The sequence below is a fragment of the Callithrix jacchus genome, chromosome 6 (assembly GCF_049354715.1).
Source record: "Callithrix jacchus isolate 240 chromosome 6, calJac240_pri, whole genome shotgun sequence".
Taxonomy (NCBI): Eukaryota; Metazoa; Chordata; class Mammalia; order Primates; family Cebidae; genus Callithrix; species Callithrix jacchus.
In genome coordinates, this window is record NC_133507.1 from 89320126 (window position 1) to 89334795 (window position 14670).

The following is a 14670-nucleotide window of genomic DNA, read 5'->3' on the forward strand; positions in this document are numbered from 1 at the left end:
ACTCCTTTTTCCAGAGCTCTTACTTTCTAATTGGAAAAGAAAGGCAGGAAGCCTAAATACTGTTTTTTCTTTTTTGTACTTACAAATGATAGTTAAATTTCAATATAGATAGAACATAAGAAAATGTGGCTTTACAAGTACATGATACTATACAGAAGAACAGGAAAATATTAGGAGGAAATTGAGTATAGTACATTTCCATACATTAAGATACCTGGAGTTTTAAACCAAACCCTGTAATTACCAATCTGCATGATCCTGGGCAAAGCACTTTATCTCTCTAGGTCTCTATTATAATTTCATAATCTCACTATCCAAGGTGGAGAAAATGTATCATGCTAGTATAGAAGACAATATTAACTCAGAGTTTATTTTCATTTGCTACAATTAGCACTACAGTTTGAATTCAATTTTTTTTAATTGACAGCATTACTTGAAGTCTTTACCATTTGTAAAATCTGGTTAGTAGACCCACTATTATATTATTATATACTTAGTTAAAAGCAGCCTTAACACATTCCCTTAACAATTCAAAGGTTATATATGAGCAAAGAGAAAGGGAACACTTCTTTCTTTATGCTTCGTGCTTGCTTCATTTCTCTTTCTCTATGTCTCTCTCTCTCCCTCTTGGCAGGCTTTTTGTGTTGCACTTCAACATGCCTCAGATATAGTGACCAGTGCCCTTATTTTATGTCTGTTCAAGCCATCAACCACTTCCAGCTTTCTGTGTCACAGTTCTAAAAACCTAAGTCAAATAAGCTGATTGACTCAGTCCAACTAATGTATTAGATGCCACAGGGCTAGACATTCACCACTGGTCTAATTAGCTAGGACAAGTGGTGGAACGTTCTGCCATGTAAAGGAAGCTGTCCTGCGGGAGCAAAATGCTGCGTGAGAAGAAAGGACTTTTTTCTTAAGGAAAAAAAATGATGAACCAGATAGATATTCCAAACTGAAATTTCGAACCGTAGCATTTTCCATTTTACAAATAATGCCAATCTTAGACACTGCTTCCTAGGTTCATGGTACATAATACAATTTATTTAGATTGGCCTCAATACATTTATTGACAGTAGAACATTTGACTTCTGTTTCTCTTGTTGCGATGGTAGGTATTCCAGTTACCATTGTCCTCAGCCATGCAAATTTATAAAATAAAAAGTATTTAGTTGTGTTAGAAAACTTCACTCAAATAAGCTTAAACAAAAAAAGGAAATTGAATGGCTCAAATTTTATTTGGGTCCAATAGTTACAGAAAAAAAAAATTCTCAAATTCTAAGATTCACTCAGATTGGAGTTTTACCCAAATCAAGTAGACAAAGACAGGCAGAGAAGTGGTCTCCTAAATAATTCTGGATACTGTATTAGATAAGGTTCTATCAGGGAAACAGAGCTAGTAAGATACATAAATAGACAGAGCTTTCTTATAAGAAATTGGCTTAGGCACTTGGAAGTCTGTCTAGTTAGACTGAAATCTGTAGGGCAGGAAATCGGGAAGGGAAGGCTGGAACTCTTGGGGAAGAGCTGATGCAGTAACCTACAGATAGAACTTCTTCCTCAGGGAAATTATAGTTCTGCTCTTAAATTCTTTCCACTGATTAAATCAGGACCACCAAAGTATAGAGGATCATGACTTCTACTTTAAGGCAACTGACTATAGATACTAAATACCTTCAAAACAGCACCTAGATTAGTGTTTGAGTGACTGTGGACTATGCCTTGCCAAATTAACATATAAACTGAATATCATAGAATCTGGTATTAGAGAAAGAAAAGGCATGAAGACTGAGCAGCAAACAACAAATCTAAGACCTTTACAGAAGAATTCTAATCCAAGTGTGATTGAAACAATCTGTTCTCTTTGAAAAACTACACATAATGAATTGCAAAAATTGGGATAAAATTACCATTATTGCATAGCCTACTATTTTCAATTCTTTGACTATGAGACTAACAAGAGCTTGTTACCAGAGATGGCATCCACCTATGAATTAACAATCTGCAGATCTACCCATCTCAGTCATCCCTGAGTATTCATAATTCAAAAGCATCTTTATCCTCAATGGTCTTGCTTTGTGTTTTCTCTAGCGGTGTAGGCCAGGTGTTTTATAATTTCTTGTTGTAGTCTCAGAACCTAGGATCTAGTTTTCTGGAAAGAAATTAATAAACAGCCAGGGAAGAGAGCACTGGTTTAAAAATATTTTCAGTATTTTGCTATTGTTAATAAGGTTACACTAAATAACTTGGTATATGTGTTGTTTCTTATTTGTTAAGATGCATCTTCAGGATGAATTTTAGAAATGAGAATTGCTGGATCGAATGGTAAATGAATATTTAATTTTGTTAGATACCGCCAAATTTCCCACCACAGTGATTATAGGAATTGGAGATTTCAGCAGGCTCTCCTGGTGGTTATTATACACAATAAAATTTAAGAATCACTATTTTAGAGCATGGACATTTACCTTTTCAAGTATCTTCTTGCCAGAAAAATGCACCTGTAGGAATATATAATTGTTGGCACACCTTCCAAATACAGCCCTACACAGCTGGTTGTTGATGGAACCCCTAAAGCTCATCCTGGTCAAGACACCCTGGCCTAAAAGCATCTTCAGTTCTCAAAATGCATGTTTTGCCAACAGAGTGAGGATAGTTGCTTCCCTTCACCAGCTTCATTTGGCCTTTTTAGTCTTAGCCACACTTAGCCTGAGTTTGATATTGCCTTCCTGCCTAAAACTGAACCAAGAGATTTAGATAAACCATCATAAAGAAATTATTGCTTTACAGAACTTTTGCCTTTTTTCTAAGTACATCTGTCCCTTGCAGCAAGGACAGTGAGCTTTAAACAAAGAAATCTTGATCTTTCTACAGTGTGATTTAATCTATATAATCATATAATTTTATCATCACTGCAATAGAATTACACAATGTGTTCCAACATCAAAATGAGATGTGTACACAAATATAAACAATGAATAATATAAGAGAAAGCCGTTCTGTAGTTAATATTTCATTTTTCAACACTGTTTTCCTCCATTTAGTAAGACTTTGAAATAGAAATTGACAGTTGAGCTAACTGGTAATTAGCATAGCAGTGAACCAGGTTTGTTCAGTATTTTACAACTTCATGGATACTTACCTTAGTCACTTCTGAGACAGCCATCTGTGTTATTTCAGCTCAGAACAATGCCTTTACAAATCAATAGGATTTTCTTCAGTGCAGAAATTAGGTTATACAACTCTGTATATCTCAAAGAGCAACTTTTGAATTCTAATATATTACATCAAATATTTTACTGTTCCACATGAATCATGTATATTGAGCATGGGCTTTTCAATACTGGTATTCTGTAAGCTGATTCCTGAAGGAGTCCTAAGATAGCATTGCCCTTGGTCATGAAAAGTAATATGCCAAAACATGAACTCTGTTCTTTGTGTTAAATGGAATGACACCTTGAGATCTTATAAAACAGAAGACTTATTGAGAAAAATACAAAGGAACACTCAGTTAAAAATCTATTTTGTGAAAATTAATATTATATTGGAATGCTGCTCTCTCTACTCAATTCTTTATCTCCATTCAGTTTTAAATATGAAATCCTATTGACTCAGACTCCAAAAGATTTTCTGAATCTCTCTCCTCTTTTCCATTTCTACTTTCTATATTAGTGCATAACTACCAAACTGGTATCTCCCTAATCAGTTGCCCAACACTTTTAATCGACCCTCCTCACAGGGGACGGTATTATATTCTTAAAATTCAGGTTGCTTATATAAATATCCTACTTTAAAGTAAATGAAGAAGCAAAACTTGTGCTAGATTTGAGAGCTAGTCTAAGCCTTTTAGGAATACATCCAAGTTCTGTTATAATCTGATATCTATAGGCAAAATGAAGTGAATATTGAAGAAATGCCATTAAAGATGAAAATTGGCCAGATACAGGCATACTCAAATCGAACCCTGAACCAATCACCACTCCTTACAACTTCTCCAAGGGAACTGTGTGCAAAAAGAAGAATGGAAACAAAGTCATAATGACTATTAGTTAGTAATGTAGGCCTGAAATACAATTCCAGTGAGCTATGCTGGATAATCTGGGAAATGTATTTTTCTATGCTAAAGTGGCCTTATCCTTATTTTTCACCCTTCAATCTAACTTTAACTCTGAGTCTTATATCTTCTTATTCCAATATGAGGAAATTAATAAGGAGCCTGCCACAGACCAGATGAAAACAATTATATATATGTAACATATGTGTTACATGCATTTATAATATATATTTTATATAGGTATATAGATATAGAGAAAGAAAGAGAGAGAAATTAGAATGTCCAGACATATAGCTAAGTTCTAAGCATATAATACTGAATAAAGCTAATGTGGCCTCTTGGAGTTTATAGACTAGATTTTAAACAACTTTATATGTGTATGCATCTATTTTATGCAAGTAAAATTAGAAATAGTGTTATAAAAATACAGAATGCCATGAGATTATATCAGGTAGACCTAATTGATATTGGAAAACCAGAAAGGAACTGACATGTAAGTTGAAAACTAAAGCCAAGATTGGAAAAACATAGCACACATTAATTTTTAGGTGAAGGGAAAATATATACAAAGTGCAGAGAGGGAGAAAATGCTTGGATTATTTAAGGAACAGAAAGACAGCCAAGGTACCAGATATAGAGAAGAACACCACTGGATGTCCAAGGTGTTAGGAGTGAGGAAATACACCACTAGATGAAACTGGAGAGAGATACAAAAACCAGCTGATGCTCATCATTGTTAGTTATGTTAGGAATGTGAGGTTTAATTCCTACTTTTCTCAGCAGTTACAGGGAGGTTTATAACATCTAATCCGTTTTTCATGTTAATGTGGTCTCTTTGGCTACTATGAGAAAAATGGCTTAAGAAACGGAGATGAGGTTTAAGTTCCCAAGCAGTGGATGACAGGTACTTGGTTTAGGAAACAGGAGTAGAGAAAGAGGTAAATACATGGATTTGAGATGTACACTGAAGATATAACTGGCAGGATGTGGTGATAAGTTGGACGCAGAGGATACAGTAGAAGGTATGAAGGATGAATGCCTGGTTTCTGGAATAAGCCATTGGGTAGAAGGAGGCATTTTCTGCCACAATGAAGAAAAATGAAGGAACAGATTTGGAGAGAAGCAGCAGGGATTTAATACTAGGTATGTTACATTTGAGGTATCCTAAAGAGTCTCAGCTAAAATATCAACCAAATAACTGCATTTATGAGTTAGAAGTTCAGGTGACAGACTAGAATATTAGACAGTTATTGTAATATTAGTGAAAGTTATAGAAACTTTCAAGATTGTCTATGAAAGAATTCAAAGATTTTAAGACTGAACCTGAGGTACTCCATTATGAGAATTCTGGACCCGATATACAAAGAAGAGGTGGAGAAAGTAATTGAAGAAAAGAAGTCAAGTAGGAAGAAAACCAAGAGAGTGCTAAGAGAGAAAAAAATGCCAAAAAGGAGAAAGCTATGAATTTGGCCTGATGCTGGGGAGAGGTCATAAAAGGAGGCTACGAAAAGTCCATTAATTTAACCACATAAAAATAATTCATAACTTAAAAAAAATGGAATGGTAATGTTGGAGGATGTGTCAATGTGGGATGAAGTGTGCTTAAGGGGAAGAATGAAGTCGGCTTGTGTGAAAAATTCTTTGCACACAAAGAATTTGCAGAAGTTTGGATGTGAATGGAGCATGGAGATAAAGGACTCTAAATTGAGGGTGGTTTAAGGTTAAGAGAAAAAAATTGTTGGTTTTACAATGATAAATAGTAAAGCAATTTGTATGACGAATGTGACATTTAGTAGAAAAGGAGAAGTTGAATATGCAGAAGGAAGGGGGATAGTTGCTGAAGCCAAGTCTTTGAGAAAGAGATGGACTGAGTATGTTTTTCTGCCTCTCATTGGACTAAACAAAAAGAGGTTGCTTCTGTCTTACAAGAGGAGAGGAAAAAATAATTGATCTAGAAATAGATAGGTTTTAGCCAGGGCTTTAAGAAAACAAAGATTACCTTTCTGTATGCTCTAATTTCTGCAGACAGAAGGAGGCAGGACTATCCTCCTTCTGGAGTTGAGAGATGTGGGGTGAAGTGAATCAAAGGGCTGGGGCAGTAGAGAAAAAATGAGAAAGGAAAGTTGAAGGCTGGAGAGAACATTGAGAGAGTCAATGGGGACAGAGTCACAATGAAGTACAAAAGTGTTTCAGTGGGAGTACCTGAGGCAGATCTTAAATGCATAGTCAAGTGGAAGAGTGAGATTCTGTGTGTGGTTGGGAAGATAGATAATTTCTGGTGATGACAAACAACATGCTATTTCTCACCATGGGAAACTGTGGCTGAAGTGTACTAGAAATAAAAGGTGATAGGCACAGAGGAGGCCAAGGAAACAACCGATAAAGTTTTGGATTAATTATCCTGTAGGCATTTTAATGTCTATAGAATACTGACTTCCCAGGTTTTGAGTGGTTAAAAAGATAGAAACCTGGGTACTGAAATTTAAAAAAAAAAAATGATATACAAGAATCAGAAGATCGTAGATGATTCTTCAAGGATGGATGCTGTCAGTGATACAACCAGTTTGTGAGACTGTCATGAAGCAGTGGATTTTACCAGTTGAGCATAATATTCTGGAACACTTAGAGTATAATTTTAGGATATTGTGGAGTCTGATCATGGAGTGAAAGTTTCAGAGTGCAGATCAGAAGCGTTTAGGTAGGAAGCAAGGACGTTGGGTTGTATCAGTGGACAAATGTTAGCCTGTCCAGCACTTTAAGCAGAGACTTGTGTAAACAAGGGTAAGAACATTGCAAGATTTAGTCCTGATATTATCTAAGACAGAGGTGGGTTTATACAGTTTCAATTACAGCCTAAGAATGAGGGATGCCTGGCAGTCAAAATGTTAGGTCAGTGTGTCATTACCTTTTAGGCAGTTAGATTTGGCAGCTGCAGTAAAGTGTAGCTATAGGTAACAGGAATGAGCAAGTAAACATAAACCAAATGGTACTTTTCTTAGAGAACAGTGGCATGCAGTAAGGAAGGTGAAGTAGTGATGGATCATAAACAAATCAAGTTGTACCAGCCTTTCTCTTGGTGATAAAGCCTAGACTCCACCTCAGACAATGACAATCTAGGGAGAAGAGATGATTAAGCATTTTTCCCACCATGTTTCAAACTACATTAGACATTGATGAAATACCTGTGTGACATGGATAAAAAGAAAGAAAAAATAAATCAATAATAAAAATGTGCAAATCTCTCTATTTCTCCACATTTTAGTGCCCTACTTTTACAATGTCAGGTTTCTTACTTGCCAAGTTAACTCCTGGCTCTCAGATGATGGAAAATGAAAGGCAAACTGAAAGAAAGACCTAAAAGGCTAATTTGTTTTCCTAATAAAAAGGTGAATGAGAGGCAGTGTTGGGGTGAAGTGGAGATAAGGATGACCTACATTTGTATTTGCCAGAGTTAAGCCAGCTTGATTAGGGAATGACATTTGAAAATCCTTGGTTTGAGTAATACATTGAATTTAAAAGAGATAAAATAATTTTTCTAAATTGCTGCTCCTTATTAATGTTCTTCTTTCTTACATTTTCTTTAGAGACTGCAGAAAAGATTTAAGATGTTTTCAATTTTTTTCAATTTAGGCCAAAATAATACTTCTTCTTAAATATCATTTTGACCCAGTGCCACAATGGGTTATGAGGTTTACAAGTGAAAATTACAAAATAAGTCCTTAGAGTTAAAATTTTAATATAAAATATTTTCTAAATTAATATGATGTTGATATAGGAGTTAAAAAGAAATTATTTAGGCAGAGAATGAGGGTAAGGAAGTTCTCAGTAAGGTTTTCCCTTTAATGAAAAACTGCCCCAAATCATTTTCTTTTCTAACAATGAGCAGCCTGTAAAATCAAGCTGCAGACATAGACAAGCAAGCTGTAAGCTTGAATGGGTGAATGAATGTCGGCAACTCTGCCAGTAGGAAAAGGCTACTGGGACTAGGCATGTTCAAAATGGTAGCACCATCTTTCCTTTGTCTTCCGAACCACGTGTGCATTAGGAACAGACAACACCTGGCTGGCCAAGCAAAGACCCAATTTGCATAATAAGATTAGGGTGGGGTGGCCAGCTTCCACTCGCACTGTGCAAACGTCACACCTGGTCCAACCAATCTTTGGGCCTGATGTAAATCAGACACCGCCTCTTAGAGCCTGTCTGTAAAATGCTGTGCGTTCTTCTGGGGCTAGAAGTCCCATTCAAGCAACCCTTCATTCTTGTAGCAAGAGAGATATTCTCATGTCTTTTTCTTTTCCTACTGACCCTCCACTCCTAAACCCACTTCTTGTATGTCTGCGTCCTCGATTCCCTTGGTGTAAGACTATGAACCTTGGGTATTTACTCTGGACAATGACACCACTTCAATGTTAGCTTGTTCAAAATCTTTAGAACACAATTCTCTGAATCTTAAAATAGAACATTAAAAAATACGGGAGTTTAGTGATGGGATTTTGGCTTCCAAATATAGACACTTACTCAAGTTAGCTCAAATAAAAAGATCTTTCCTGAGAGGAATCAAGTAATCTGTGTTCACAGATCTAAGGACAGCAAATAAAGACGGACTTCCTGGGGCTTAGAGAATTCCTCACTCAAGGAAGACATGACTTCTTCCGTCTTGCCTCTCATAACCCCTTTACTTTGATAAACAGGCTCTGATATTTTTTCTCGTACCCCACCACCTCACTACTAGTTCACCTTATCTATTTTACAGCAGCTGTATGGTGGACCCCATACTTTGTGGTTCAGATTATTGAGAGAAAGGGTCCCAGTGACTCTGCTCAGCCCATGATTTGGTTTCACTTGAATCCCATCTTCATTCTTGGTCTAAGTATCCCTGAAAAGGGAGGATAGGAATGGTATTGCACTATTGCACATAGGGCTGCCCCTCTCAGAAAGACTAGTGGGGCGGGTTTAGGTAAAAAATGATGTTGAATGGGTCAGCCACGTTGCCTGACATATCCAATACATGTGCACTTTCGGGGGAATCACTAGTGGTAATGTTTCCAGAATATAGAATAGCCAGCTGACAGTGGGAGTCTATATGTCAGGTTTAATTTTTGTGTGTTTATGTATAAACTGAAAACAAAGAACAAGAGAGATTTTTCAAACAACAAAAGCAAAATCCCCAAGCAAGTAAAGATCAATAAATAACTGTCTCGAACAGTCTTGGTTAGACAGACAAAATAGCTTGTTTATTTATACACATGCTTTAAGTAGCAGGAACTAATAGAATTTGAATTTAAACTTCTTATTTCAAAGACTCATTACTCTTTCAGATTTGCAATTGCATTTTAGAATTACAGTGCTAAATATTTAATATTCCTACTTTAATTCTAAATATGCCTCACTTTAATTCTAAAGAAAATTACTTTCTTAATTTTTGTACAATGTACAATGGAATAAAAAATGAAGTTATATCACTGTTGATGCTATCTGGATAACACTAAGTTACTATAAAAAAAACAAGAAAAATAATAAAGTTCCCAATGCAAACCTTTGTGAGGAAAATATGTATTATTTTCCTGAAATAAAATAGAATGCAGTTTCTTCATTAACACATAATTAATAAACATGGAGAGTTTGCCAGTCCCCAATCATAGCAACGATTTTTGAAATCTGGCAGTATATGGCTCATCTTACTCCCCTCTTACCTAGTCCCCATTTTGTATCTTGTTATGTAAAATACCTTGTTTTTTAACTTCATTTCAAAAAATCTTGTTGTGTAACCTAACTTTTTAAAAAGTTAAAACGAATGGTAAGTCATTTCATTTTGAGAGCTTTTTGAAAATTTCTAAATTCCATCAGTAAATTATAACCCACATTTAAGAATTAAAGACAGGACTGACTATGCAGTTAAAGGACATGGACAGAACTTTGATATATTTAAATTCCCTTTTTTTTTTTTGAGTTAAAGTACAGAAGCATCATTTAAAATGGTTATCACTGGCAAAAGTAATTCTTATTTTTATCAGGTAAAAAAATACATGCTTTAAGATGTCAGTATGAGTAACAATTGCTTTGCTTTAAGGTATAGGGATGATTGGAGTCATAACTCTGTAAGCACAGTGCTCTGTCACTGTCCGCGAGAGCTCCCTTTGTGACTTTTGATTTATGTTAGGCAAGTTTACCAATAATACTTGAAGTTTCTTACTATCCTCAACTGTATAAAACTTATATATCTGTAGTCAAACAGGGCTGCTTTTATAATCAGAAAGATGTCAGACAAAAACAGTTTCCCACACCTGATGAGCTAATGACGCCAAAACAGTAAAACCCTATTTACTGGAGAAGCTGAATTATGAAAATAAGGAACAGGACGAATAATCAAAAATTTGAAAGAAATGCTGTTTTCCTTTGTGAGCTGATAGTTAAACATCTTAGAATCAGAGACAGTTGTTGGAATATGGGTTTCTTCTAATATTAATTTTTGTGTGGAAACTAGGATAACATTTAAAAATAAATGTAGAAGAGAACAGAAATCTCAATTTTATTTTCCTTTTTTGCTGCTTAATAAAAAAAGTTGATAACACAGGTAAGAGATTTTTTTAAAGTATTAATATTGTAATCCTAATGGATTGGGGCCTAGGGCAGAACTAGGACTGGTCTCTACAATCTACCATGAGTTTGCCAGGCAGAGTGCTAAACTGGGGGCCATGCTGTACTACAGGCAGCCTCGGATACTTGGTTCCTTGTGAAAGGAGATGCTTAAAAAGAGACTGAGGACACTGGAATTTAAGAGAGTTAAGTGTTCAGAAAACATCAGATATGATGGAATGAATGGGATTCCAAAGCACCATTGTAATTCCTTTTTGTGTAACTTTTGGGGTGAATCATGGACTTCCCCACTGTTTCTAAGCCCTAGAGGTTGTAACAATGAAGTGCAAAATCATTGCATTTCAGTTCAAAAGGCATAACATCATCTAATTATGAGAAAAATTAGACAAATCTCGAATTGGAATATTCTTCAAAGCAACTCTTATATTCTCGTTGGAAATATTAACATGAACAACAAAGGAAAGCTGAAGAATTGCTCAAGATTAAAGGAGTCAAGAGAGAAAAGACAAATATAATGTATGATGTTGAATTAGATTCTGAATCAGAATTTTTTCAATAAAGAATATTATCTATCAAAAGGCAAATTTTGAATAAGGTCTATACATTGTACACATTGTTAAAAGTATTATGAGAGATATACTGTGCTTATGCAAGATGATATCCTTGTCCTTCTTAATCTTTTTAAGAGATGGATGCTAAAGTATTTAGGAATAAAGAGTCATGATGTCTGCAATTTACTCTGAAATGGCTCAGTGAGTAGCCAGTGGAACAAAATGTGAACAACTGGTGAATCTAGGTGAAGGGTATAGGCATTCATTCTATTATTCTTAAAAATTAAAAATTTTGTGTAAGTTTGAAATTCCAAATAACAAGTTTTTTAAAAAGATGTGACATGGCTCCAGCAATGACTAACCATAAGGGCTTTGAGCCTGATTCATCTGTAAAATACAAATAATCTGCTACTTTTGTCTCTCAGGGAAATCATAAGGATCCATAAAGTCATGGAGTTTGCAGAGCACTATTTACTTTTCTATGATTTGGAAAAACATTTTATAGAAAAGTAAAGAGTGATTTTTAACCTGAAAACATTTATATCACAAATGACATAGTTGAATTTTAAATATTTTAAAACCTTAGCTTGTGTTTACCAATTATAATACAGCCATGCCTCCACTAAAGAATACCTTAAGAATGAAATAGAGAAAATTGTAACAGAAAATTTAAAGCTAAAATTAAACACAGCTAAAAACAATCACTCAAATTTTATATAATCATGTGACTGTAGGTACTCAATAGTTGTAACTTTATGATCATATTACTATTATTTTTTAGAGCACTTCAATTTTTTTTTTTTGCATTTCAATTTAAAGTGAACAGAGCTCATCATAGGAATCTGAAGTCTGAGAAGTTTCCATTTTCATCAGTCATACATTTACACACTTTTTTTTTCCATACTTGGCAGAAACAGAGAGAGTTGTCTCAATCAGTTTTATCATAACTTAGAAAAAAATGTAAGAATGAATTGCATCATTCTTGTAATAGAAGGCCAAAATCAATGAAAATTTTCTTGAAAGAATAATTTACATTTTCTTAACTCCTTCATCATCATCTGGTTCACTCTTAACTCCATAACTAAACTTCCCAAACAGAAGTAGCAAAAATTACTGCTATTTGGCTGAATATCAGATTCAGTGACATTTTTTTAATCTATATTCTTCATTTTTGTTTTGTAAAGTGATTGACCCAGTCAGCCACTCCATTTTTCATTCTGAAACTTTTCTCTTTTAGATGTCTATGAACATTTGTGTTACTGCTAACCTCTGATCTCCTTTACTCTTATTTCTCTAATAGCAAGCCTCCAAGGTTCTTGTCTAAGACTCCTCTTTTTTTCAGGGATCGGGGGATCACATCCAATTAAGTCATCTCAAGATGACTTTAGAGAAGTCTTGATCTTCAAACTCACCTTTCCCCTTCAGTACCATGTAGACAGTTGCAATTGCCTGCTTCATAGTGCTATCTAACGTAGTCTCTACATGTCACATGATAGCCGGAACCACCATTTCTCCATGCCCAAAGTCAAATTACCTGCACATCAGTTCCTCTTCACCTCTGCGAAATGAACCAGTGGGAAAAGAAAAATAAAAAAGAAGAGATTTTATGAAAAAGAGTTTCATGTAACAAGAATAATGAACACTGTTCTACCGTAAGAAAGACTGAAGTGGGGTACTCCTTATAGAAACAGCATAGTTATGAACAAATGGATTTATAAGAGAAGAAAACAGATGCAGGATGGAAGCAGGAAGAGAGAGAGAGAAGAGGGAATGTGTGCCTGCCAAGCAGTGATTTGATCATTTAGCATGAAAATGAAACTGCAGGATATGCTCTTTTATTTATTTTTCACTAGAGTAGAAAGATCTTCACCTAAATAGAAATCACTTGAAAAAAATCATTTTTTAACTTATAATAAACTAACCTTTCAGGAACATTTGGGGAAATATATACTTAAACTAAAATCTGGCTTGTACTATTACCACTAGTAAGCACTAATGTTTAAAATTAGTCAACGTCTCCCACAGCAGAAAGAGCTAAATTAAAATTAAAGTTTAAATAATATGTTTAAGCTTGAACGATACCCCATACTGTTAGATAATGCAAGAATGTTGAGAAAAGTAACTAAAAACTAATTCACCAAGTTTGTGAAATTAAATATTCTATACTCTAGGTAATCTTAATATTACTCAGTCACTGTAAATCGGATTATTCTTGAGATTGTATTTTAGTCAAGGCAAGATGTTCTTCTATTTACAAATGTAATTTAGTCTCATGAGTCGGTAATCTTGTTACATATTGTCAGGTTAATTAAAATTGATTTGTGTTTACTAAACATAGTGAATGCTAATCAAATAGTAGACATTGAAGTGTTGGAGTTACATTTAAACCTTTGATAGACACCGTTAGTGCTGCATGAAAGAATTTGTTGTCTCAGAGCTCAACATTACTTTTCAGCCTTTTCTCCAAAATAAATATTAAGAAAACATGAGGAGAAATGACCTACACTTTTTAAGTGAAATTTTGCGATTTGGGAATATTTGGGAGAATTTGGGATAAATTTGGGTGGGGAATTGATTATTTATGTTTTATTTCTGTTGCTACAAATAGCACATTTGCTTTTCCATCTGCTTAATTCCATTCCAGGTTTGCTATTCTCTACCACTCATAGCATCATTGAGCTCCACATAATAACTTTTATAGGAGAAAAACATTACCCAGCATTTTGAAAAGCAGGTTGAGGATAGAGGCTGATAGCTCACGTGCCCTGGCCTGGTGACTTGGCTCACTTCTGAAGCTTACATTGAATGTGGTTAATCTGCATCAGCTCTATGAGGCTTAAAGAAACATTTCTCCTAATACAAATATAAACCCACTATAATCATTCATTTTGGGGAAATTTTACAGTTGTTGGTTAACCTGCTCCCTTATGCCCTGCAATATTCATTAGCAGATTTCTCTGTTTATGAGTGATATTATATGGAAATGGTTATGGGAAGCTAACAGATGTAATCACTGAAATAAATTAGAAGGAAAAGTTCTGTTTTTTACAGATGGCTCCATCAAATGTGCTTCCCTCCCCCACTTCACTTTAACATTTAGTTTTCTTTCAACAGAAAACTTTTCTTTACTGACTATGGGAATGTCGCCAAAGTGGAGAGATGTGACATGGATGGGATGAACAGAACAAGGATAATCGATTCAAAGACAGAGCAGCCAGCTGCACTGGCACTAGACCTAGTCAACAAATTGGTTTACTGGGTAGATCTTTACTTGGACTATGTGGGAGTAGTGGACTATCAAGGAAAAAATAGATACACTATCATTCAAGGCAGACAAGTAAGTACAATTTTGTTAGAAAACGTTCCTAAGGGTAATAAAATGAAAGGAATAATAGTAAAAGGAAAACCAAAATTTACAATATTGAAAATTTCTTGTCAAGTCAAGCTGCAATGAGTCATAAAAACTATAGT

The 14670-nt window shown here is 34.9% G+C and overlaps 1 protein-coding gene across 4 annotated transcripts in view; it reads left to right on the forward strand.

The window, feature by feature from the left end:
- LRP1B (LDL receptor related protein 1B) overlaps positions 1–14670 on the forward strand; it is a 1941900-nt gene that overhangs the window by 1084586 nt on the left and 842644 nt on the right. For all 4 annotated transcript variants that reach the window (XR_013518953.1, XM_078327882.1, XM_078327883.1 and 1 more), the window contains exon 8: positions 14314–14536. Coding sequence is in view for 3 of the 4 variants with exons in the window: in XM_078327882.1 (XP_078184008.1) it covers positions 14314–14536 (223 nt within the window). In the remaining variant the exon portion in view is untranslated. The remainder of the gene's footprint in view (positions 1–14313; positions 14537–14670) is intronic.